The sequence below is a fragment of the Malus sylvestris genome, chromosome 4 (assembly GCF_916048215.2).
Source record: "Malus sylvestris chromosome 4, drMalSylv7.2, whole genome shotgun sequence".
Taxonomy (NCBI): domain Eukaryota; kingdom Viridiplantae; phylum Streptophyta; class Magnoliopsida; order Rosales; family Rosaceae; genus Malus; species Malus sylvestris.
In genome coordinates, this window is record NC_062263.1 from 15,278,052 (window position 1) to 15,302,885 (window position 24,834).

Below are 24,834 nucleotides of genomic sequence, written 5' to 3' on the forward strand. Positions count from 1 at the left end.
CCATAGCCCCTGAGATTCCTATGACCTCAGGGGTAGCGGTTTTGCAGGTGTTTGCTTGCCCGACAGTTACCATCGATGAACCTCCTTCTTCTCGGGGTCAAACTCAGGTATGGAGGTATTTTCTTCTTATTTTCCTCTTACAATCTACTTACTAACAATTGTTGCTATCCCTGGATACTTCTAGGGCATTGGCGAAGGTTCAGGCGCAGTTTTTTCTTCCCCTGTCAGTGGTAGAGAGTCTTCCCCTCAACCAGGAATTGGTACTCTTCCTTGTGAAGCCTTAGGGCTCAGTCAGGTATAATTTTCTTCCCAAAGCTTCCCTTTGTTTCAAACTGTATTTTTGTCTTAATATGGTCTTCTTTGGTCTTTGCAGCAAGTTCTGAAAGAAGCTTCTCCTCCTCGCTTGGTTTGTAAGTTAAAGCTCCCTCAGCCTCATTTAACTTTTAGAAGTGCCGGGATTTCCCATCCTGGAATTGAAAAGACTGGGAAGACAAAAACTGCCCCATCAGTGGGTACTACTCCATTAGAGGAGACTGGAGTGCGAAATCCTCCTCCTTCTTCTTTATTTTCAAAAATTGCTAAGTTGCCCGAACTTTTTGAAGAATTCGGGCAAATTGAGACAAGGCTGAAATCTTCAAAGCATTCTGCCGTATCTTTGGGTCTTCGAGAGCAACAACGAGCCTTCCAAGAATGGGCTAGGAAGGACTTCTCAGCTTCGTTCAGCCTCAAGGCTCTTCATGATATAGAGAAGGTTACAATGGAGCTGTTCAAAGCCGGTCAGCTATCCAAAACTCAACATGATTCATTTCTCTCTTTCTTCGAGAACCTGAGGCTCTCCGAGATCAACATAAGAGAGCTGAAAGACAAGTTAATCGTGTAAGATGTTTCTAGGAGAAAGAATCAAGTACTTCTGCTTAGGTTGAAACGTTGATGGATGAGGGTTTGCTGACAAAAGAAAGGATCAGAGTAGTGACTTTTGAAATCCAGAAGCTAGAGGAACAACTGGTTGTTCTTAAAGCTGAGCAAGCAACGGTTTTTGGCACCCTCAAAAACCAAATCGAAGAAGTGAAGAAGTCAAACTCGGAGTTAGAGCATACTAGGTTTCAACTTGCTAATAGCCATACATTTTTGGCCGAACCTAGTAGGATTTTTGCAATCATGCAGACATATTATTCTCGAATAATAACCCTGAGTAAACATGTAAAATTATTAGACTAGAATCATTTGTAACCCTTCTTTTAGCAGAATGAACATGCGTTTTGCTTCTTGCCTGCTCTACTCTTGGTACTATCTGATTTTACTTTGGTCAACTCTCTGCCCCCTCTTCACTTTCAACAAATGATGATCTTGGTTTTCCCACCCAATTTAGATTGATCGTGTTGATAGGGGCTTCTGGGAAAGGATTGGTATCAACCATCATACTAGCTTGGGGCTTGTCAAGTAACAGTTTTCCCTTCACTATAAGGTCCTGTATCCAATCTCTGAACTGGACACAATTGGTTATAGAATGGTTAAAGGTGTAGTGTAACTTACAATACTTCTTCCTCCTCAGCTCTTCTGGTTTAGGCATCTTTTTAGTATTGTCGGGCAAAATTACTCTTGCCCGCACCAGTTCTTCATAGATCTCAGGTGCCTTGGCCAGATCGAACGAATAACTCTGGTACTTGGGAGGTTTCATAGGGATGAAGCCTTCATCGTTCATCATAATTTTCTGGTATTTGATAGGTTGAACTAACCCTTTCACCATCAGTGGTTTGAAAGGCGTGGTCATCTCAGCAGCACACACCTCCACTTCCTCTCTGTCATGGCCATCTTCATGCTCTGGCCTGGTTTCTCCTACCTCCACATGATGAGTTGCAGCTTTGTTTTTATAGAAGGGAAGAGCTTTGGAAGTATGCTTCACTTACTACTCTTCTAGCAACAGCCTTTCATACTTTGTGGCAGCAATTACCAATTCCTGCAGCTCGTTGAATTGTGTATCATAAAATCTTTTCCTCAAAGGTAATCTCAGAGCCTTTTGAGCAATGGATATGAGCTGAGGTTGGTTAACAGGGAATTGGCATCTCATCTTTGTCTTCCTGAACCTCATCATGAAGTCCTCTGTGGACTCATGTTCATATTGTTTAACTTCAACCAGATCATTAATAGTCATTTTTGGTTCTATTCTGTAGAACTGTTCATGGAAGGCCATCTCCATTTGCCCCTAGTTGGCAATAGAGTTAGGGGGTAATAGAGAATACCATTGAGATACTAATCCCGCCAATGAATTCCCAAACAACCTTAACTTGTAGTTCGGGTTGTCTTCATATGCCACACAATGATTGGAGAATTTGAAAATGTGGTCTCTAGTGGACACACTGTCGTCTTCACCAGTAAATGTTGGGAATGCAAGCATTTTGAAGTTGAGAGGAAACGGGTTTTGCTCATCAATGTATTCAGGATAAGGCTTTTAATAAGTAACCCTGAACACTGGACGAGCTCGTGGTTGAGCATTACGAGCCATTGTCCTCCTTAATTTAGCTAACTCCTCCTTCAGTTGTTGAGTAGCTATATTATTATTATGGAAGAGAATGGCAGATTCGTTTTTCGAGCTTTGGTCATTGCCCGCACCTGTTCTTTCTTTGACTCGGGCTTCCTCTAGTTGGCTCCTCCTCCCTTATTAGCCAACGAGGGTGGCCTATAAGAAGGAGGTTTATCTGAAGTTATGAAGTTTTCCTTTCCGCTAGACTCTCTTGTTGTTATGGGCATCCCATACTTGGTTCTTTCTTGTTCGATCTGCTTCCTATTATTAAATGATAATAATGGGAAGTTAGGGAATTCTTTCTCTAGAACTGGTTCTATCACGGGTTGAACTGATTCACTTCCTTCAAGAACTACCTTCTTCTTTCCCCAATCCTTTTCTTCTTCTAATAGTGAAAATATGGGAATAACTGGCTCACTTCTGATGGTAACCTGGCTCATTCCAATTCCCTGAGCACCTTTTAGAGTGGAAAACTCCAGATCTAATCTTCTCTGTAGATTCCCAGTTTAGGTACACAGTCTACTTACTTCCCCATTAGTTTCCAAAGAGATTTTTTCCATACTCCTTAATACTTGTATCATAATAGCCTGTAATTCTTCACTAATTCCTTTTCCTTCAGACTTTCCGGATGAAGTTGGGCTTTCCAGGACCACCTGTCCTGATGGGGAAGAAGGATTTCCTTATTGATTTGCCATTTGTAGCAAAGGTTGAGAGGAACCGTCCTTCGTATTCTTTCTGCAATGTTTATGGCTTTTCTTCTTGGACATGCGAGATCAAAACAAATTCGAATCCCACCGGGCGTGCCAAAACTATGTTCGTGGCTGGAATTTCCGTCTGGGATGTTTCCTAGCCAACGAGCACACAGCTCCCCTAGAGGTTGGCGCCGGTTGATGCTTTATGTCAGGCTTCTGCTTTACTGCGTGCTTGTCGGGCAAGGCTGAAAGAGAAGGACAGAGTTAACTTTGAAAAGTGCCTTTGTGGGGCCTTAGGTATATGCCTTGAGGCTCATAATGAAGATTAACTTTTAAGTGCTCAGGCGTGCCACTGCCATCTTTAGCATGGCAGATGTAAAATGGATGTTGAGTTTTAGTTGTACATATACCCGAGAGGCTGTGTTAGTTATGACAAGTGCCTTTGTGGGGCCTTAGGTGTAGGCCTTAAGGCTTCCAATCAAGAACTAACCCAGCACTCGAATATACAATGTCTGTTCATTGATTGCAGAAGTGTTATAACCATTATACTTCTGATTATCCGAGCCTGCAGAGCAGAATGAACCCAAATAGGTGCATTTGTAGGGCCTTAGATATAAGCCTTAAGGCTTCCCATCAGAATTCCTTCTATACTCAAACGTTCTACTATAATCATAATATAATAGAAATAAAACTAAGAGATAGGTCGATTACTTGCGCCTCAAGTAACTTCGGACTTCTTGTTTATCAAAGCTTGCCGTGGATGGGTTAAGTCCACATAAGGTTCTTTTTTATGCCTTGAGACCAAGGACTTTTGAATGATCAATCTTACATGCCCGAGAGCTTAGAACTTAGATCTGATTTAAACTGTGAAGACATATTCAAATCGGATTCAAGAACTGAGAGAGTCTTTTAATCGTCATCTTACTAGAAATAACTTGAATACAACTGGAAGTATACAACATATTGCTAGGCTAATGAATGAAAAGACAAAACCAAAGAGGGTTGGGCAAGGCTGATCGTCTTGCAACTTCTTATCTTTGTGGTTTATCAAGGGGTTTGAGAGCTTTAGAAAGGGGGGGGGTAGGGAGATGAGTTTACAAGAAGAAATCGATACTACAGCAAGTTTTTAGACGAGGTAGCAGAGCTATTACAAAATGTTTGGGTGAGGGTTGACCCCAAGAGGGATGAAGGCTTGGGCTGACTATAGCTTCGTTTGAAGGCAAATTTGGCTTTGAGCAGAGTTTGTACTTGTATTTATTTGTTTGATTGAGTGTCTTTATCTCTGATTTCTCTTTCTTCTTTTATAGACACTTTGGCTTGGGCTCCTGTAGCAGTAATCTTGCCCGAATGCAGCTTGAAGGGTAATGACTCATCAGCTATTTACTTGTACTGCCACTGTAAAGTGCTTTTGGGCTGATTAGTTGGCTGGTCTACACCACTTAACCCCTAAATAGGTGAGCAAGTGGTTCAAATGATCTGTACCTAGTCGGGAAAGGCCTTTTCTGCCTTCTGGGCTTTGGTTAGGCTTCGGGCTTTTCCCCTTTCCAGACCTCCTTTTGAGCCAACTTCTTCTTGAGCCCAAAGTTCAAGTTTTAACCCAAACAACTGGATTATGAGCAATCTCAATAGCAGCCTTGTTATCACAATGAAGTTTCATTGCACCCTTGGGTTTAAACCCAAGATCTCTCAACAATTTTTTCAACCACAACAACTCACATACGTCATAAGACATACCACGAAACTTAGCGTCTGCACTGACCTAGTGACCACTTTTTGTTTCTTGCTTCTCCAAGTAACTAAATTACCAACCACAAACATAAAGTATCCAGATGTAGATCGCCAATCAGTGATAAAACTTGTCCAATCTACATCTATATACCCTTCGACATTCAAATGACCATTCTTGGAGAAAAACAAGCCTCTACCAGGAGCCATCTTCAAGTACCTCAAACTACTGGTTACTGCATTCATATGAGCTTCACTAGGTGACTGCATAAACTGACTTGCCACACTAACTGCATAAGCAATGTCAGGGCGAGTACGAGACAAATAAATTAATCTCCCCACAAGCTTCTAATACCGTTCCTTATAAGTAGGAACTTGATCTGGAAATAAGCCCAGATGATGATTATGCTCAATCGGAGTATCAATAGGTTTGCAATCTAACATACCTGTTTCAGCTAACAAATCAAGAACATACTTTCATTGAGACAGAAAAATACCATGCTTGGATCGTGCAACCTCAATTCCAAGAAAATACTTCAATTCACCCAATTATTTCATCTTAAATTCAGTAGCTAGGTACTTTTGAAGGTGTTTTATCTCCTTCTGATCATCACCAGTCACTATCATGTCATCAACATAAATAATCAATGTAGTTAGCTTACCATTTTGTCACTTTAGAAACAACGTATGATCTGAATGACTCTGGATATACCCAAACTTCTTCATTGAACTTGTAAACCTCCCAAACCATGCTCTAGGAGATTGTTTCAAACCATACAAAGCCTTTCGTAACATGCATACAACACCTTTTCCGGGAGATGTTCTTATACCAGGTAGGAGATCCATATAAACTTCCTCTTTAAGATCACAATGAAGGAAAGCATTCTTAACATCAAACTACAACAGAGGTCAATCCTGGTTTGCTACTAAGGACAGAAGAACACGCACAGTATTAAGTTTGGCAACATGAGCAAAAGTCTCCTGATAATTCACCCCATAAGTTTGAGTATAACCCTTAGCAACTAATATGGCTTTATACCAGTCAATAGAACCATCTGTTTTGTGCTTAATAGTAAACATTCATCTGCATCAAACGGCTTTCTTCTCATTTGGTAAATGAACCAAATCCCAAGTAGAATTCTTTTCCAAAGCTTCCATCTCAACTTTCATGGCATTAACCCACTTAGGGTCAGACAAAGCATCTTGCAATCTTGTTGCAATTGATACACTAGATAGCTGACATATGTAAGATGCATATGGTTTGGACAAACGATGAGTAGACACATAATTGTTGATAGGATATTTGGCTTTGGCATGCATATCAGGCTCATATTATACTTAACTCGTGGAGGCAACTGATAAGTAGAAGAATCGTCAGAATTTACCTCATGTATGCCACCATCTTGTACCAAACTGTTAGAAGAATCATCACTGGACAAACCATCATCAGGCAACTCGTTAGACATACCAGCAGCAGGCAATCGATTATTAGAAGGTAATTCATCAGACATACTAACATGCAACTCACTGGGCACATCTGATCTGTCGTCAGTAGAAATTGTTCCGGCAATGACAAGTAACCGATCACTACCTGTAGCCGACTTATCAGTATCACGCAATATAATAGGTTCTGTTCCCAACTTTGCCTGTAACACATCATCCATACCATCTTTTCGAATCTGCATTTCACTCCCCCTTTCCCCCTGAAGTGGAGAGTCGGAAAAGGGTTTCACAAAATACGAAACTTCCTCATGGAAGGTGACATCCATGGTAATATAAGTTTTTTGAGTCGGAGGATGATAACACTTATAGCCTTTTTGATTGTTAGCATACCCAATAAAAATACATCGGAGAGCACATGCATCAAGTTTACTCTGCTGATGAGAGTAGACATGCACATACGCAATACACCCAAACACTTTCACAGGAAGCCTTAATACAGAAACAAGAGAAACATGTTTTTGTAGCACATTAAGCGATGTTTGAAAATCAAGAACCGTACTTGGAGCACGATTGATCAAATACATAGCAGCCAAAATAGCATGACCCCACAAATGATTAGGAACATATTTATCCAACATCAAGGAGCGAGCAACCTCCATTATTTGATGATTCTTCCGTTCGGACACACCATTTTGTTGGGGTGTAAACGGAGTAGTCGTCTGGTGAATAATACCATGATCACGAAAAAAGCATGCTAAAGTGTGATTCACATATTCTCCTCCGTTATCAGACCTAAAGACCTTAACTTTGGTCTGAAACTGAGTAGACACCATTGCACAAAATTCTTGAAGAAGTAACGGAACATCACTTTTATTCTTCATCAAGAACACCCAAGTTAACCGAGTACAATCATCAATAAAAGTAACAAAACAACGGATCCATTAGAAGTAACTTTCGCCGGACCCCACACATCAGAATGTATTAAATCAAATAGCAAAATAGCTTTAGAATCACTTACGGGAAAGGAAGCACGATGACTCTTAGCCATGACACAGGTTTCACACTTGAACTTTGAATCACTACAAGTGCAAAACAAAGAAAGAAATAGATGCTTCATATAACTAAATGATGGATGTCCCAATTGTCGATGCCACAACCAAATTTGATGTCTGTCATCCACTTTAGCACTTAAAACTTGATGATTATTTGAACCGGAAACAACAATATCCTCCATAGTCAAGATGTACAAACCCCCTATTCTTTTACCACGACCAATTATCTTCTAAGTTTGAATGTCTTGAAAATAACAACACGTAGGGTAGAAGTGAGCAGAACAATATAAGGTATCAATAAGTTTTCCTACCAACAAAAGATTGCACTTAACATCAGGAACAAGTAAAGCACAGACCAGTGATAAGGTTGGAGTCAGAGAGATAGTGCTTTCACCCTTCACAGGGGAAGGTGCTCCATTTGCACTAGTAATATACGAATCAAACACTCTAGGGTCACTAGTCACATGATCAGTGACCTTAGTATCAATTATCCATTTATTTGTTCCACCAAGATGCATAATAATACTATGATTATATTGAGCCATTGAACAAAATCATGAACAATAAAGGCAGAAAAGATACGCAGCGGAATGAAAACAATTTACCAGAACACTGTAGCAATCACTGTTCATGACACTGTAGCAGAGTAATGTACTGTAGCGCGACCCTATTCACTTTTTTTTTTTTTTTTTAACAAAGGAAATCACTAACAAAGTGGGCACAAAATTAAAGCACACATGTCACCAAAAGAAAACTACTCTGATGCCATATTAAACTAAACATGGTAAATACCAAAAATATATATGAAAATATTTGAGAATTTCTTATGTATTCATTAATCTCCAAAGTGGAGTATATATAGGAGTTACAATTGGTATTACATATGTACTTCACCAATGTGGGACAATAAACTACTATTTACACTTTAACTATAATATATAACTCGCAACAAGTAGGTCATATAGGCGTCTTTTTTTTAGTGCGTTTCAACGGATCAGGTAGAAACTGAGTTGGTGGTGAAGCTGGAACACCCAATCTTTGTCTTGATCACTGAAATATTCTTGTATCCTACTACAGCCATGGTGTGTTATAACCCGTACCTTAAATTAATGTATTTTATTCTTGAAGGACATGAAATGACCAAAATGACCCTATTTGGGTGTCTTGAATAATTATGGAGCCCTGGACTAAATTTCAATTTCTCATGTTTGCTATTTTATTAAATTATTTTTCATACTCACGAGTGCATGGGTGAAAACGAAATCAAAGTTGGAGTTACAAGAGTTGAGTTACAAATTTAGGTAAATCGAGGGCAAAATGGTAACCCCACTCCGTTCCCTCTTTCTCACTTATTTCTGCAACTCTCCCTCTAACTCGTGATTCTCTCACTCTCTCTCTAAACTCGTCGTGACCAACCACCACCATGTACGTGAATTATGTCCAAAGTCCATCACAAAACAATTGGAATTAGAGTCACCATGGCCTGAGGATCCTTGTGGTGGTCTTGCATGTGAAAATCAAGCTCGGAAAGGTGGAGAACTTGAGCTGTCACTCTTAATGCAATTTTCCGATGAACTCCGAATGAAAACTTGTCGAGTTCAAGCTCGATTTAGTTTGGGAATTACTCAAGATAACTTCAAGTATATTTCTCTACTCTGCATGCTAGATTCGATCTGAAATTCGAGGTTCTAACGTTTGTGTCACATCTGCTTTGTTTTCCAAAATAGGCGCGGACTCCGGCCTAGTTCCGTCGAGTCTGAGCCTAAAACTGATCTAATCCTTCGTGGATTGAGCTCTGGTGAGTTGTTCAACTAAATTCCTGAAGTTTCGGATTAAATATGTGATGTTTTAACCTCTGCATGCATTGTTTCGTGTTTCCAGTTTCCGAGGAGCAAGCTCGAGCAAAAGAATCTGAGATGGATTCGACTTCCATTCATCCTAAACCGAGTTTGGGGGTGAGCTTTCTGAACCTTTTGTGGGATTTTGAGTGAGTTTGGATTGAAATTTTGTCAAATTCGAGCTGAACGAAGCTTTGTGATGATCTATGGGCTTTCTGCAGTTTTCTGGCGATGTTTCCGTCGGTGGCAGCGACAACGACGAATCCGTTAACTACAACGGATCCGTTAACTTTAATAGAATCTCCCAACGAAAAATATATATTTCGTGACTTTCCTTTCACTAGTACAAAAAACACTTTGCGCGACCCAGGTGCGTCGCACAAAGTCAAAAGATGTCGTGCAAAAATTAGCCCAACGAACTTTCATCACATGCTAACCATTGCGCCAAGGCAGTGACAGAAGGATTTGCACGACGAAGATGAAACACGCGTCGCTCAAAGAGGCTTTGCGTGACGCACATCCCTACGTCGTGCAAAGCCACCTAAGCCACTTTGCGCAACATAGGTTTATTCTTCGTCACGCAAACCCTTTTTTTTTTTTTTGGTCAAAAATATTATTAATTTAATTTTAATAAATATTGTAATTAATTTCTAAACAATAATTAATTAACCAAGGAAAAGTATTTAATTATAAAATATATGAAAATGTACATAAAAGATGTCTAAACAAAAAAGAAGAAACTACAAGTAGTCTTCTAGGTTTGATACATCAGGCTACTGGGTATCGACAGGGCAAAGTGGTTCGGAGGTCGAAGGTGTAGCAAGATCAGGTGTTAGTAGTGAGATTTGGAGGCCGGACATCTGTATGGCTCATACAAGGTCTCTCACTTGCTCGGCATAGGCCCTCATCTCCTCGCCCTGGACCGCAAGCTGACCCTTTAGGGTTGTCACTTCCTCCTTCAATACATCAACCTTTGCTGTGTTCGATCTGGAAGAAGAGGCACCAGTCTCACGAACCCGTCTCCCCAATCAATGGAGCACTCATGGCTGGAGCAGTAGATGCTGATAATACGGGAGGCGCATTGGTCACACTTCAATGACGAGTGATCAATTGCGACATCTATACAGTCTTAGTCCACAATATAGTAACTTCTGGTGAGGGATTGATAAGAACAGATTCTTAGCAAAAAATAAACAAGTACAAGAAAGCATCTAGAGATGGTCCTGAATAGTACGAAACAAAAGATGGTTCATATCGATAAAACACAAATACATAAGCAAATGAAGAGCAATAGTGAAGGCAGCCTTAAGTTTGTCAAGTGGGCAAAGATGAGTACTGAAGCTGCAACCAGCTAGGATCCTAAACGATGAAAATAGTCTTGTATACTTGTCTGATATAAAAACTCATGTTGCATATATGAAGTTCAAAAGGTGCAGATGTGAAAAATTTCTTGGTAAATTGTTCTTACAGGATGTTTAGCTTGCTCACATCCCCTAATCGTGGAGAGAGAGAATCGGTGAGACCTTTGTTGAATGAAAGATCCCTGCAATGTTAACGTTTCAGATTCGTTACAAAAAGAATTCCATCCCTAATCAAGATTTAGCTAAACAAAACAACTGACACTGCAAAATAAATATGTTTTATGCATATGTTTACAATTAGACATCAAATTTGTTGTGTGTCGTTCAGTTCATAATATGCTGCAAACATGGTACGAAATGAGGAACAATCATACTCACAAGGATCTTAATTCAGAGAGGCCCCCGATGTCGCCTTCAAATTTCCTTTTCACGTTTATTGCTGATAATCCCCTGCACGGTAAAAATCCAATGCTCAATTCCATGTACACACGAAGATCGACTTAAGACAATATCAGATCACTATCCAATGCTCAATTCACATCCAAATATCCAATTTACTCATACAAAAAAATATACGAATTAAGAAATAACCTGCAGACAAGATTCACTTAAATTAAAATCCACATCCGATTACTGGTTTTCTCATCAAAATTCAAGCAATTAAGCATAAAATCTCACTTTCCTCAATCACCTAAACCTTCCTTCCTCCCTAGTCCAGCAAGAACACCTCCATGTTCATACACAAAACACATATACATATCAACAAAATTGCAAAAGCTTTAGACAATCAACTCGAATCACATCACCAAAAAAGCAATTTGACCCTAAACCAGAACCAAATTTTATCTGGAGATTTCGACAAAGTACTCAGAAATCAACATGCAATTTGACCCTAAACCCTAAATAACAAAAACCCATCGAAAATCAGAAACCCTTACCTTGATTTTGGGACTTGATTCATGTCGGCTTCGAGATTCGTGTGGCTACCGGTCGTTTAGAACAAGAGGGAGAAAGACAACCGATAGAGTAGTGGTGGTGGTTGGATTCGAGATTGTGAAGAGGAAAGACAGGTATGGGTTCAAGATTTGGGGTTCAAGCTTGCGAAGAGGAGAGAGAGGGAGAGATGGGGGAGAGGGAAGAGAAAGGTCTACAAGAAAGAAAGAGTTGGGGTCCAAACTTGGAAAATTAAAAAAAAAAAAAAAAAAAAAAAACCCTATTTTTCACTATTGCACTGCCAAAATTATCACAACTGGCGAGGTATACAATTTGACATCGCGCAAAGTGGTTTTGCACGACGACCACATTAAGGCGGCCCGCAAGGTTTTTTTTTTTTAATTATTATAAAAATTAATGAAAGTGTGACTTTACTCCTTTCAAAATCAATCTTTTTTACATAAACCCCACAATAATATATTTTTCTAACAAAAACCCACAATAATTTTTGTTACATATATATCATTCAATTTCTTAAGTGTTATGAGTACAAAATAAATAAATTAAAATCTACTTAGTAAATATATATACAATTAAACTTGAAGGGAAACGCATTGTACGAAACTAATTTCAAAGATCTAACTGTCAAACTTGTTTGTATATGCTTCAAGATCGCATACGCCAAACATCACAAAAAACAAACATGCAGAGATCAAGTAACGGGATAAAACTTTTTGACAGTTATAAACGAAAAAACACAATTTAACGGTAGTTTTAACTCCGATTTTGATGAGTTTTTACAGCTACACTCCTAGATCCTATATGAATACAATGAACTAATTTGATCGTCAATTTAAAATATTTACACAAGTGGATACCACAAAACCTTATGTTATATTTAAGGAAAGTATAAATAAACTCTAAGTGTTAGTGAATCTATCGTTTTGATAGAAAACGCATTGTACAAAACTAGTTTCAACGATCCAATTATCAAAACTTGTTTGTATATGCTTCAAGATTGCATAGCCAAAAATCGCAAAAAATAAACATTCATATATCAAGTAACGAGACAAACTTTTTCGACGGCTATAAACGAAAAATCACGATTTAATGGTTATTTTAACTCTGATTTTGATGATTTTTTACAGTTACACTCCTTGATCCTATATGAATACAATAAACCAATTCGATCGTCAATTTAAAATATTTACACAAGTGGATACCACAAAATCTTATGTTATACATAATGAAAGTATAAATAAACTCCAAGTGTTCATGAATCTATTGTTTTGATGGGATACGGATTGTACGAAACTATTTTCAACGATCCAACCGTCAAACTTGTTTGTATATGCTTCGAGATCTCAAACACCAAAAATCGAAAAAAACAAACATTAAGAGATTATGTAACAGGACAAACCTTTTCGACGGTTATAAACGAAAAATCACCATTTAACGGTAGTATTAACTCTGATTTTGATGAATTTTTACAGCTACACTCCTTGATCATGTATGAATACAATGAACTAATTCGATCGTCAATTTAAAATATTTACACTAGTGGATATCACAAAATCTTATGTTATACTTAATGAAAGTATAAATAAACTGTAAATATTAGTGAATCTATTGTTTTGATGAGATATACATTGTATGAAACTAGTTTCAATGATCCAACTGTCAAAGTTGTTTATATATGCTTCGAGATCGCATACGCCAAAAATCGCAAAAAACAATCATTCATAGATCAAGTAACAGGACAAAACTTTTCGACGGTTATAAACAAAAAATCATGATTTCACGGTTATTTTAACTTCAATTTTAATGATTTTTTACAGCTACATTCTTTAACCCTATATGAATACAGTGAACTAATTCAATCGTCAATTTAAAACATTTACACAAGTGGATATCACCAAAAAAAAAAAAGGCAATGCAAGAACCACAAAAGAAAAGCAGAAGGGCAAAAAAGAAAAAAAAGGCAATGCAAGAACCACAAAAGAAAAGCAGGTGTACCTACGTCATGCAAGGTTTATTTATTTATTTTTTATTTTTTTCCCCTTTTGCTTATGAGTACAAAATAAATAAATTAAAATCTATTTAGTAAATATATATACCATTGAACTTGATGGGAAACACATTGTACGAAATTAATTTCAACGATCCAACCGTCAAACTTGTTTGTATATATTTCGAGATTGCATACGCCAAAAATTGCAAAAAACAAACATTCAGAGATCAAGTAACGAGACTAAACTTTTCGACGGTTATATACGAATAATCACGATTTAACAGTTATTTTAACTCCAATTTTGATGATTTTTTACAGCTACACTCCTTAACCCTATATGAATACAACGAACTGATTCGATCGTCAATTTAAAATATTTACACAAGTGGATACCACAAAATCTTATGTTATACTTGATGAAAGTATAAATAAACTCTAACTGTTAGGGAATCTATTGTATTGATGAGATACGCATTGTACGAAACTAATTTCAACGATCCAACCATCAAACTTGTATGTATATACTTCGAGATTGCATACGCCAAAAATGAAAAAAACAAACATTCAGATATAAAGTAACCGGACAAAACTTTTCGACGGTTATAAACGAAAAATCACGATTTAACGGTTATTTTAACTCCGATTTTGATGATTTTTTACAGCTACACTCATTGACTCTATATGAATACAACGAACTAATTTGATCATTAATTTAAAATATTTACACAAGTGGATACCAGAAAATCTTATGTTATACCTGATGATAGTATCAATAAACTTTAAGTGTTAGGGAATCTATCGTTTTGATGGGATACACATTGTACGAAACTAATTTCAATGATCCAACCGTCAAACTTGTTTATATATACTTCGAGATTGCATACGCCAAAAATTGCAAAAAACAAACATTCAGAGATCAAGTAATGGGACAAAACTTTTCGACAGTTATATACGAATAATCATGATTTAACGGTTATTTTAACTTCGATTTTGATGATTTTTTTCATAGCTACACTCTTTGACCTTATATGAATACAACGAACTGATTCAATCGTCAATTTAAAATATTTATACAAGTAGATACCACAAAATCGTATGTTATACTTGATGAAAGTATTAAAAACACATTACGCAACGTAGTTGTACATCGCGCAAAGTTATATTTTAAATAACCAAATGACATCCAAAGTCCAAACCTAACCCCTCTGATTTTCTTTTCAATTCTTCCAAACTTTGAATTTTTTTTTTATTTGCGTTGTATGTTTCGAAAATAAACTTGTGGTTGTTGATTGAAACGAGAATCACCAATTTATCTTTGTTTTGTGACTCTCTGCTTTTCCAGTTCCGCTTTTGGTTTCTCCAATATATTTAGAGGGAGAGTATAGACTTCAAACTTTTAACTGAAGAAAAAAATATACATTACAATTTGCAAGGTTTGTGTTTGTGCAGCACAACAATTAAAGTTCCAATTGAAAACAGAAACAGAAAATAACTCCATAACAATTAAGCTAATAGTTCAACATCACTGAGTTGTTGCCTTGGTACCTTCCATATTTCCCTATGGGTCAAATGATTTTGATCAAGATAAAAAAAATTGGCATAGTTTACAATGCCTTGAGCAAAAACCAATAGATTGACTCCCCAAAACTGTTTTGCGCGACGTAGGTGCACCTACGTCACGCAATGTTGGGAAAAAAGCGGAAAAACATTCTTGGTTTGGCACGCACAAACAGTCTTTGCGCAACGGCACTTTGAGCGACGAAGATTGGCGTCGCGCAAAACGGTTTTGTGCGACTTAGGTGCACCTTCGTCGCGCAAAGTGCCGTTGCGCAAAGACCGTTTGCATGACGTTTTGTGTTTAGCGTCGCGCAAACATACTTTGCGTGACTAAATTTGTTGCGTCGTGCAAGTTGCCGTCAGGCAAACATGTTTTTGTACTAGTGTTTGAATTCTCCGACATCGGTGCCTAGTTCCGACGATGGCTACTGCGATGTTTACTCACCGAACCATGGTGGCAAGTACAACAACACATTCGATGGCAACAACAACACATTTGATGGCGAAGGCAACGCATCCACTGGAGACCAACATGCACGTGACGGCACGGACCGACAATGGCGATGCATGCAGGACCCAACACTATCTTTGGGTTAGTCAACGTCCTGAATCTCGTGGCACCGTCTGTTCATGCATATTTAATGTCTAAATAGTACCTTTGGATGTTGAATTAACGAAATGTTAGAAAATGCTTATTCAACTAAGATAAACATTCACAGGTACAAGTTGGGTTAATTTAGACAAAGGCAAGAAACTTAACAAGGAAGTACGCTTGGATTACCTATGAGTGGATCCCTTCAAAACTCAATGTTTTTTATTAAATTGATTTGATAATAAATGATTGAACTAGTCTTGATGAGATTTAAAGAAGAACTGATAATGATGATATTTAGATATAATCAATGACTTAGGTGATTTATTTTCACCAAATCATCATCATGCACTTTGTATAGCTAGCTATGGCCATAAGATTGTTTGCAGATGATGAAATTTCTAATAGAGGCTAGACGAGCTAGTAAGTCTAGCTAAGGCAAATAGATTCCATTTCACTTGCTTGCTATATTGTATTGGTAGAAGCTAGTATGATTGAATGATTGATTTTGGGTATGATTTTTTAATTGTCTTGTTGTGATTGTTGGTTGATTGTTATGAATTGTTGGACTTGGATTCTATTATTGTTTAACTATATATTATAATAGATACTATTATGTAGTTTTAAACTATATACATTTTAGAAAATGGGAGTTAGTAAGTTTGAAACGATTTTGACTAGATAAATGATTATAATCCACTAACACTTTGTTTTTCTACCCCTCAGGACTTAGTGAGAGTAAAGAAGCTTTCAGGGCTGACAAGTGGGCTTGGTAATGAGGCGATTCAGCTTTAGAGTAGGGTGACCTTCCTTACCGTTTACTTATGTAGTTGTAATAATGACACAATCGACTTATGATTGTTTCTAGCACAACACTTTTCAATTTGTGTTAACTGTTTTATGCACGACTATAAGCTCTGGATTTGATGTGACAATAATGGAATTGTATCCCTTGACTTGTGTCCCCAAGCGGGGAGTTGTTTAGGACTTGCAGGATCATTTGAATTAATTAATAAAGAGCCACTTTGGTTCAAATTTTTTCACATCATTATCTCCTTACTATGTCTTTCTTCACGAGGTTGATGGTGTTTCGTCGTCTTCAAATGAGGTTACATTATCAATTTGGTGTTGGCTAACACATCACGACCTTCTAGCTAGTTGGTCATTGGGTCAGGTTGTGTCGTGGCGTTGATGACGGCATCTACATACCATCATGTCTAAAACGTTCCAGTCCGGAATCTCAATATGTGCTCTTGAAATGGGGGTAACTCGATCGGGATCGATCTTGCTGCACATCTTGTAGAGGTTGTAAATGACGAATTGTTGTCAGGAAGGAACTAGAGGAGAGGCCTGATGACGGTGTCGACGACCGGCTCTTAGAACTGGGTGACGGAAGGTGGGAACGCATTGGTGATGACGTTGATAAAGAGAAGATGGTGAAGACGGAGATCTTGTGGATTCCGAGGTCTTAGAGGAAGAGGTGGAGGTTGCGGGTGGCAGGAAGAAGGAAGGTGGAGAAGTTTGAAGAGATGGTGCAAATTTTAGTGCAGGGGTGGGTTCATTCTTTTTTATTTGATTTTTTGGCATAGCACGACATTGGCACGAACTCCTGAGCCGTTGTATTAAATTAAAAAAATGGAAAGATATGTGAATTTCAAATTCGACGAAAACTAGAGGTGAGAAATGCAATTTAACCCTATGAATATGAACGCAATCTTAAAAGCAAAGGAAAAGTTTTTATACACTACCTCAACCTGTGTCTAGTAACCCCAACTAAATATACTATAAAATATAATGAAATTTCTAAATCTCTTTAAAATTTTAAGAGTTATACTGACCCAACAATAGAATTCGGCCCCAAAACGTATATCAATGTTCAGAATTTCTATTGTAAAAGTTGGCCATATGTTCTACATAATTTGTGTTTGTAATTTATAACTTTTGAACTGTAAATGTTACGTTTTGATGTTTTTAAGCTTCTGCTTGTCAAATTCCACTTCAATTATGTTGTACATCATTTGTGTTGTACATAGTGTTGTAATACCATATATTTTCTCAATAACAATTGCCTTTTGATCCCTAATCCGTATGGCATGTTTGTGTTGTATCTAGCCGAGGGGTTTAACTAGAGGCTATATAGTAAACAATTAATTAACGTTGGAAAATCGTGGGTTAGTGTAAAGGTTTAGTTAACCAACGGATGTTTTAAGTGGTGCAAGTCCCAAGTGAAGATATGTGACGGCTGTTTAATCATCATTAGTGTCTCGATTTGTAGACTCAATAATAATTAAAGGGGGCATTGTTTGGGTTAATATTTGAATATTGGGCTTGAATGAAGGAGAGCCTAAAGATACCAAATTAGAGGAAGACTTGCCCAAAGCCCAGCATCGAACCCAGAAGTAAACTGAGGCCTTCTCAGCCAAGAAACAAGCCACGTGTCTATGAGCGAAGTGACAAGTGATGGGGACTAACCTACTATCAACCAAAGAACACTTTCTAGTGGCATTACATGTAAAAAGATGATGACTCACTTCCCTCCAAGTGCTTTTGAGGAAGAGCAAAGCCTTGACCTTCGGGCTAAATCATCTATAAAAGGAGAAGCAAGCATCAGAGACAAGGATACTTAACCAATCAAGCAACAAACATACAAACTCTGCTCTCAAGCCAGATTTGCATTCAAAAGATGAAATCAATCCAGATTTAGTCATTTTTAGCGATATTTCTTTGAAAAAAGCTATCTCTTGTCTAGTATAAAAGCTCTGCTACCTTCCTTAATGTTGTAGTATTGATTCCCTCATGTAAACTTGTTTATCATCCATCCATTTTTAGCATATAAACCCTGTAAATTCAAAGAGAAGTGATTGCAAGTGGTTCAACCTTGCCAGACAAAGTGAAATCTTGCCTGAAGCTCTTTGTTTGCTTTCTAAATTAGTAGATATATTGCTTAATGCATTATCCAGCATGTATTCAAGTTATTTCCACCTATTTTTCTATTTGAAGAGTCTCATTTGCATATGGATCCGGTTAGCTTGATGGATATGTTTTCATTAAAAGTAATTTGGGACCAAACAAATGACTTAAGGGGCTCTGGACTCTCTTCATTCGAACATACAAGACCATGAACTAAAAATCCTTATTTACAAGGCAAGAAAAAGAACTTAATACAGACTTAACCCATTTGTGACAATCCCTTGATAACAAGAAGTTGGAGTTACTTGGGGCGTAAGTAATCAACTTAAAACTCCCTTGTTCTACATCTGCTATATTGAGATAGTAGTGACATGCCTAGCACTTAGTTAGTTTTGATTGTGAGCGTCAAGGCGTACACCTAAGGCCCCACAAAGGCACCTTTTAGAACTAGCTTTGTTCTCTTCTTGTAACATATCAACAAGCAAGAGCCCGACTACGCATTTAAAGTGCCCAATCCCTTGGGGAGCTATGTTGAGGTCCAAAGAGCCTTCTACAAGGACCATCTACTCTAGAGAACCCAACTTCATCTAAGAAGTCAGGAGGAAAGGTAACTAATGAAAACTTACAAGCCACCATGGTGCAAGTGTTGAAAAGTATGGAGAAGATTTCTTTGGAAACCAGAGGAGAAGTGAGTAGACTCTGTTCCTTCACAGGGAATCTACAAAGAAGATTAGATCTAGAGTACTCAACTCTAAAAAATGGTTATGCCAGGGAAATGATGAGAGAGGCAAGCCCTAAAAAAGAACCAGTTATTCCCCTATTTCCTTTACTTGAGGAAAAAAAGGGTAAAGGAAAAAACAAGGATTTAGAGTCAGTTAGCTAGTATTGGAGGAGATCCTGGAAACAGAATTACCCGACCCCCTATTATTCTCACTAGATAGTAGGGGGTAAAGCGAGAAAGAAAGAAAGAAGTATGAGATGCCCTAATTAATCGGAGAATCCAGCGGGAAAGGTGAGCTCACAACTGCGGATAAACCTCCCTCTTATAGGTCATCACCATTGGCTAATAAGGGAGGAGAGGCCAAATGAAGGAAGCCCGAACTAAAAAGGGAAATTTTCTCGGGCAACGATCATAACCCGAAGTGGGAACCTTCTCATACCCCACTTAATAATGTAGCCAACCAACAACTCACGGACGAGTTAGCCAAACTAAGAAGGATGGTGGTCTAGAATGCTCAACCTCAGGCTCACCCGCTATTCAGGATCACCTGCCAGAAGCCATATCCTGAGTATATCGATGAGCAGAATCTTTTTTCCCTCAACTTCAAGATGCCCGCATTTCCAACTTTTAGTGAAGAAGATGGCAGCATATCTTATAGAGACCACATTTTCAAGTTCTCTAACCATTGTGTGGCATTTGAAGACAATCCTAATTATAAGTTAAGATTGTTTGGGAACTCGTTAGTTGGCTTAACATCTTAGTGGTATTCTTTGTTGCCCCCCAATTCTATCGCTAACTGGGGGCAAATGGAGATGGCTTTTTATGAACAGTTTTATAGGGTGGAGCCCGAGATGACTATCAATGATCTAGTGGAGGTGAAGCAATATAAGCATGAGTCTACAAAAGACTTCATGATGAGGTTTAGAAAGACAAGGATGAGGTGCCAATTCCCTATTAATCATGCCCAACTTATATCCATTGCTCAGAAGGCATTAAGGTTACCTTTGAGAAAAAAGTTTTATGATGTACAGTTCAGTGAGTTATAAGAGCTGGTAATTGCTGCCACAAAATATGAGAAGATGTTGATCGAAGAATAACTAGTGAAACACTCATCCAAAGTGCTTTCTTTCTACAAAAATAAAGCTGCAATTCACCAAGTAGAGTTTGAATGAGCAGAGCCAAAAGGAAGTGATGGTTATGAAGGAGAGGGAATTGAGATGTGTGCAACAGAGATGAATACCTTTTTCAGACCTTTAATAGTAAATGGTTTAGTCCAGCCAGTCAATGCTTAGAGGGTGGTGAGGGCAAAAGTTATTCTTTTGATTTAACTAAGGCCTCAGAAATCTATGAAGAGTTGGTGCGGGCAAGAGTAATTGTGCCTAAGAGCTTCAAGAAGATGCCTAAGCCAGAAGAATTAAAAGGAAAGAAGTATTGCAAGCTGCATTATACCTTCAACCATTCCATAATTAACTATGTCCAGTTCAAGGAATGGATACAAGACCTCATAGTCAAGGGGAAATTGCTTTTGGAGAAACCCCAGTCTAATATGGTGATTGACACAGATCATCTCCCAAAAGCCCTAATAAACATGATCAACCTGACTTGGGCTGAGAAAAGGAAGGGAAAAGCTACCTAGGAAGTGAAAGTAGATAGGAGGCAGGTAGACAGACTTACAAAAGGAACTATTAAGTTGCCCAAGAAACCCAAAACAGCCATAGTTAAGGGGCTGATGTTGTGTAGCAAGTGCCAATGTGAATGTGAGCTATAAGTACCAGCATTATGAGCTATTATTGATCAAGAGTTGATCAGAAGAAAAGAAAATGAAGAACAAGAAACCCGCAATAACATCATGTGGGTACCTAAGAATGAGACCTCCAGAAATGTTTTCCAAAGATTAGGAGGAGATTCTGAACCAAAAAACTTGTATGAGATATTCAGGAACCACGAAACCTTAGAAGAAATGGAAGATAAAGAAGCCAAAATACCAAAATGGGTAGAGGTTAGGCCTCCCTAGCCAAGTTTTGAAGGTCGTGATGTCAGGGTAAAGGGAAGAACAAAGAACATAATATCCCCAGTCACCAAGAAGGATTCTGCCCGACTTGGGCGGAAATGGTATGTAGTTGGAAAGGATGGGAGACTTGTCAAGGAAATGGGAGCTTCTATGCTTAGGAGAGTCCAGAGGCAACATAAAGCCCATATGAAATCATTAAAAGTTCCTGCTACATCAGAAGCTTTTGAGAATGTGAAGTTTGAAAAAGTGCCTCATAGAGGAAGAAATCAACTTCAATGGAGGAGTAAAAAGGAGGTCGAAAAAGCTAATAGGAAGATTGAAGGAGAGGAAGATCATGTTGCCACAAAGCCCTCATCTGGGAAAGTATAGAATCTTGAGGAGAGCTCAAAGGATACGGTAATGATGCCAACCCCAAAATTAAAAGAAATTTTGTGAAAAACATGTTCATTTAAGCAACATCTATAGCATGCAATTAACAATTAAAAGGCGAAATCATGCTTGTATGCACTTAAAAACAAAACATTAACCATGAAATTCAAAGCCTAGTAGATTGGTGAACCTTGACTCAACTTAAAACAACATTTGTTAGTTGAGAAATTATACCTTTGTAGATTCCTCTTTGCATAAGCAAAGGCTAATCACCCAAAGAGAGGGCCTTCATTCCTTGCATCTTAGATCTATGGATTTGGATGGATGAAATGGTTCTCCAAGTTCCCAAAATTGAGAACCTCTAAGTCTTTTCACCAAGGTTAGATTGGAGAAGAAATGAGTGACCTTGGAGTACTAGGATTGCTAGCTAAACCCTCCAAGAAGGCCGGCCACTTTAGAGAGAAAGGAGAGCTTATGTACTCATCCTTTCCCCAAAAGAAAACCCTAAATGAATTTTGGCTATAAAGTCATATTTATACCTTAATTCATTGGAGTGGCAAACTTGTAAATAAGTCCAAAACTCACTCCATCTCTAAATGGCCGGCCTTAGGGTATTATTCGGCTAATTGGGCCTTTGTGAATCATTATTCATTAAGTTGTCATACAACTTAAGTCAATGGGCTTGACGTTCGAAGCCCATTGGGCCTTAAGGTCCAAAATTATCCCGAGGTCTTTAACGAACTTATTCGTTTGATTAATTAACATATTAATTAATCCTTGCCATAAATAATTAAACCATTTAATTATTCTTACTCATCTCCATTGTTTCTTTAATCTCCACCTTACACGGTGTACGATCCATTAGGTTCCTTTTAGCGAGGCAGTGGGCGATTAAAACCATTTCAAATCGATTGTGAATTGAAACTTACTTTCAATTCTCCCTTTAGTGATTATACACGTTTAGGGCTTCCACAAACCATGAGTGACACCTAGCAGCATATCATGGTTACCCAAGCTAATCAGAAGAGGTGGAGAACCTATTCAGTTTAGGATTACAAATGCAGTACGGTCTTTCTCTAATACAATACTCTTGACCACATTGTTTGGTTTGATAGTTTATTCATGTCTACTATCCAATGTGATTCGTGTGCTTATATGATTACCTTGAATGTGATTTGGAATAACTTCCTAAATCTCATTCATACTCTGGTAAGAGATTCTTAATCATATCATAGAGTATTCTCCCCCAAACGGTTTGAAGGTTAGAGATCCCTTGTTCCGCATTCACTTGCCTCCATGGCTAAGTGGCTTAACCCCGACGATGCCATGGACACCCGCGGATGGGGTGACTTTGACATAATCAAAGATTAAGTACCTAACCATAAGACAACTATGATGTCTCAGGTCAAATGACTACTTTGCATTATCCCAACCATGAGTTCTCATGTGACATGAGTATGAGAACTCCTCGTTGATCGTGTTCAGTGGACTCATTCGTTATTGAGCACCTACATGCTTGTCTTGGTGTCAATCACACCAATGACTCGAGACTAGTCATTCTCCCTAAGAGAAGACATAGCATGTACTGATCTTAACGGACTGTCAATGCCCAATTGGCAATCCTATGATCAGGAACGTTTAGGATATGTATACGAAAGAGAATGGTCTCATTAATCTAACTTGTTTAAATTACATTCTCTTAATTACATATTCCTTGGACTTATCGTTTAAGCATATAACATTTATATGAGACGGCTTAAAACAATAATCTTTGCCCTTGATATTAAACTAGATTAGTTTAACATGTGAAATGTCCGTAAAGTATCATCATATGATTGGTTTTAAGGCACATTTCCAACAAAAATGGAGTCCAAAACCAATATGTTTTGGAACTATCTCGCTTGAAAAGAGAATACCCTCACCTTTATTGGTTGATACTCTTTGAGAAGTTCCATGGCAAATGCCAAACTTTGGTATAGCTCGGGATAAAGGGTTGCTCGAGCTAATGTTACCAAAACAAGCACAGACCTGGTTAGATGAATTCATGGACCATATTAGGGGTAAAAATAAGGAGTTACCTTGACCTAGCAACTTCCACGTAAATATGACATATGTTTTATCTGCCATGTTTTGCGCTAAGCCTGATCAACCTTCCACAATAGAGGGTGATTACTTGGCAACAGAACCTATAATGGCACATGTAAGTATTGAGGAAACAGGAAAATGAGAGGCGGACAAAACAGGTTTGCCCAAGCTCGCAAAGAAAGAGCTCAAAATGGTATATTCAGATAAAATGGTCTTCAACTGCCCGAGTTTGGCCCTAGCTAACCATCTCAAGCCCATTTATGTAACTGCTCAATTGGGGGAGTACAATTCAAAAGGGTTTGGATCGATGGATGAGCTACGGTCAATGTAATATCGTTAAAACAGATGAAGAAATTAGGAAAAAATGAGGGATATCTTATTCCTACTGACTTGAGCGTCTCTAGCTTCTCTAGAGCCATTACCATAACTCATGGGATATTGCCCCTGGAGGTTGACTTAGGTTCCAAACAAATCATATTAGCTTTCTTTGTGGTGGACAGTAGTTCTACTTATGAAGCTTTGCTTGGTAGGGATTGGATTCATCAAAGTCTCTTTATACCATCAACTTTGCATAAACAAGTTGTTGTTTACCATGAGGAAATAGCTATGAGACCAGGATTTTGGGAGATGGTAGAGGCCAAATCACTACCATTCTTTCCTACAACCAATGTTGCAGAAGCTAGTTTCTACAATCCCAATATTGGAATTCTCCAATGCCTAGGAGCTGATGAGAATGGCTGCCCAACTAAGGTGACGGCCCAAAAGCTCTTAGAATAATGACTGTTTATCACAAGAGAGGAATGGGGTAGACCCGATATCGTCCTAAGTTCCCAACACCAGTAATGTCAGAAAAAATAAAGAATGCCCAAGTAGTTGTAATCAGGTCCTTAATTAAGAGACTGTTGGTGTATGGGAAAAGGAGAAAACAAGAAAGGGAGAGCTCAACCAAGGAAGAGAAGAATGGGAGAAATGAGCTTCAAGAAACCAGAACAGAAGAAAAGAAGAGTGTTTTT

The 24,834-nt window shown here is 38.2% G+C and overlaps 1 protein-coding gene across 1 annotated transcript; it reads right to left on the reverse strand.

Annotated features, from left to right (window-relative positions):
• Positions 1-1,306: 1,306 nt before the first annotated feature.
• Positions 1,307-2,197, reverse strand: LOC126618145 (uncharacterized). Its single transcript, XM_050286238.1, has 2 exons — positions 1,952-2,197; positions 1,307-1,840 (listed from the first exon to the last, which is right to left on the reverse strand). The coding sequence occupies exons 1-2, from the start codon at positions 2,195-2,197 to the stop codon at positions 1,307-1,309; spliced, it is 780 nt and encodes a 259-aa protein (XP_050142195.1).
• Between the last annotated feature and the right edge of the window lie 22,637 nt (positions 2,198-24,834).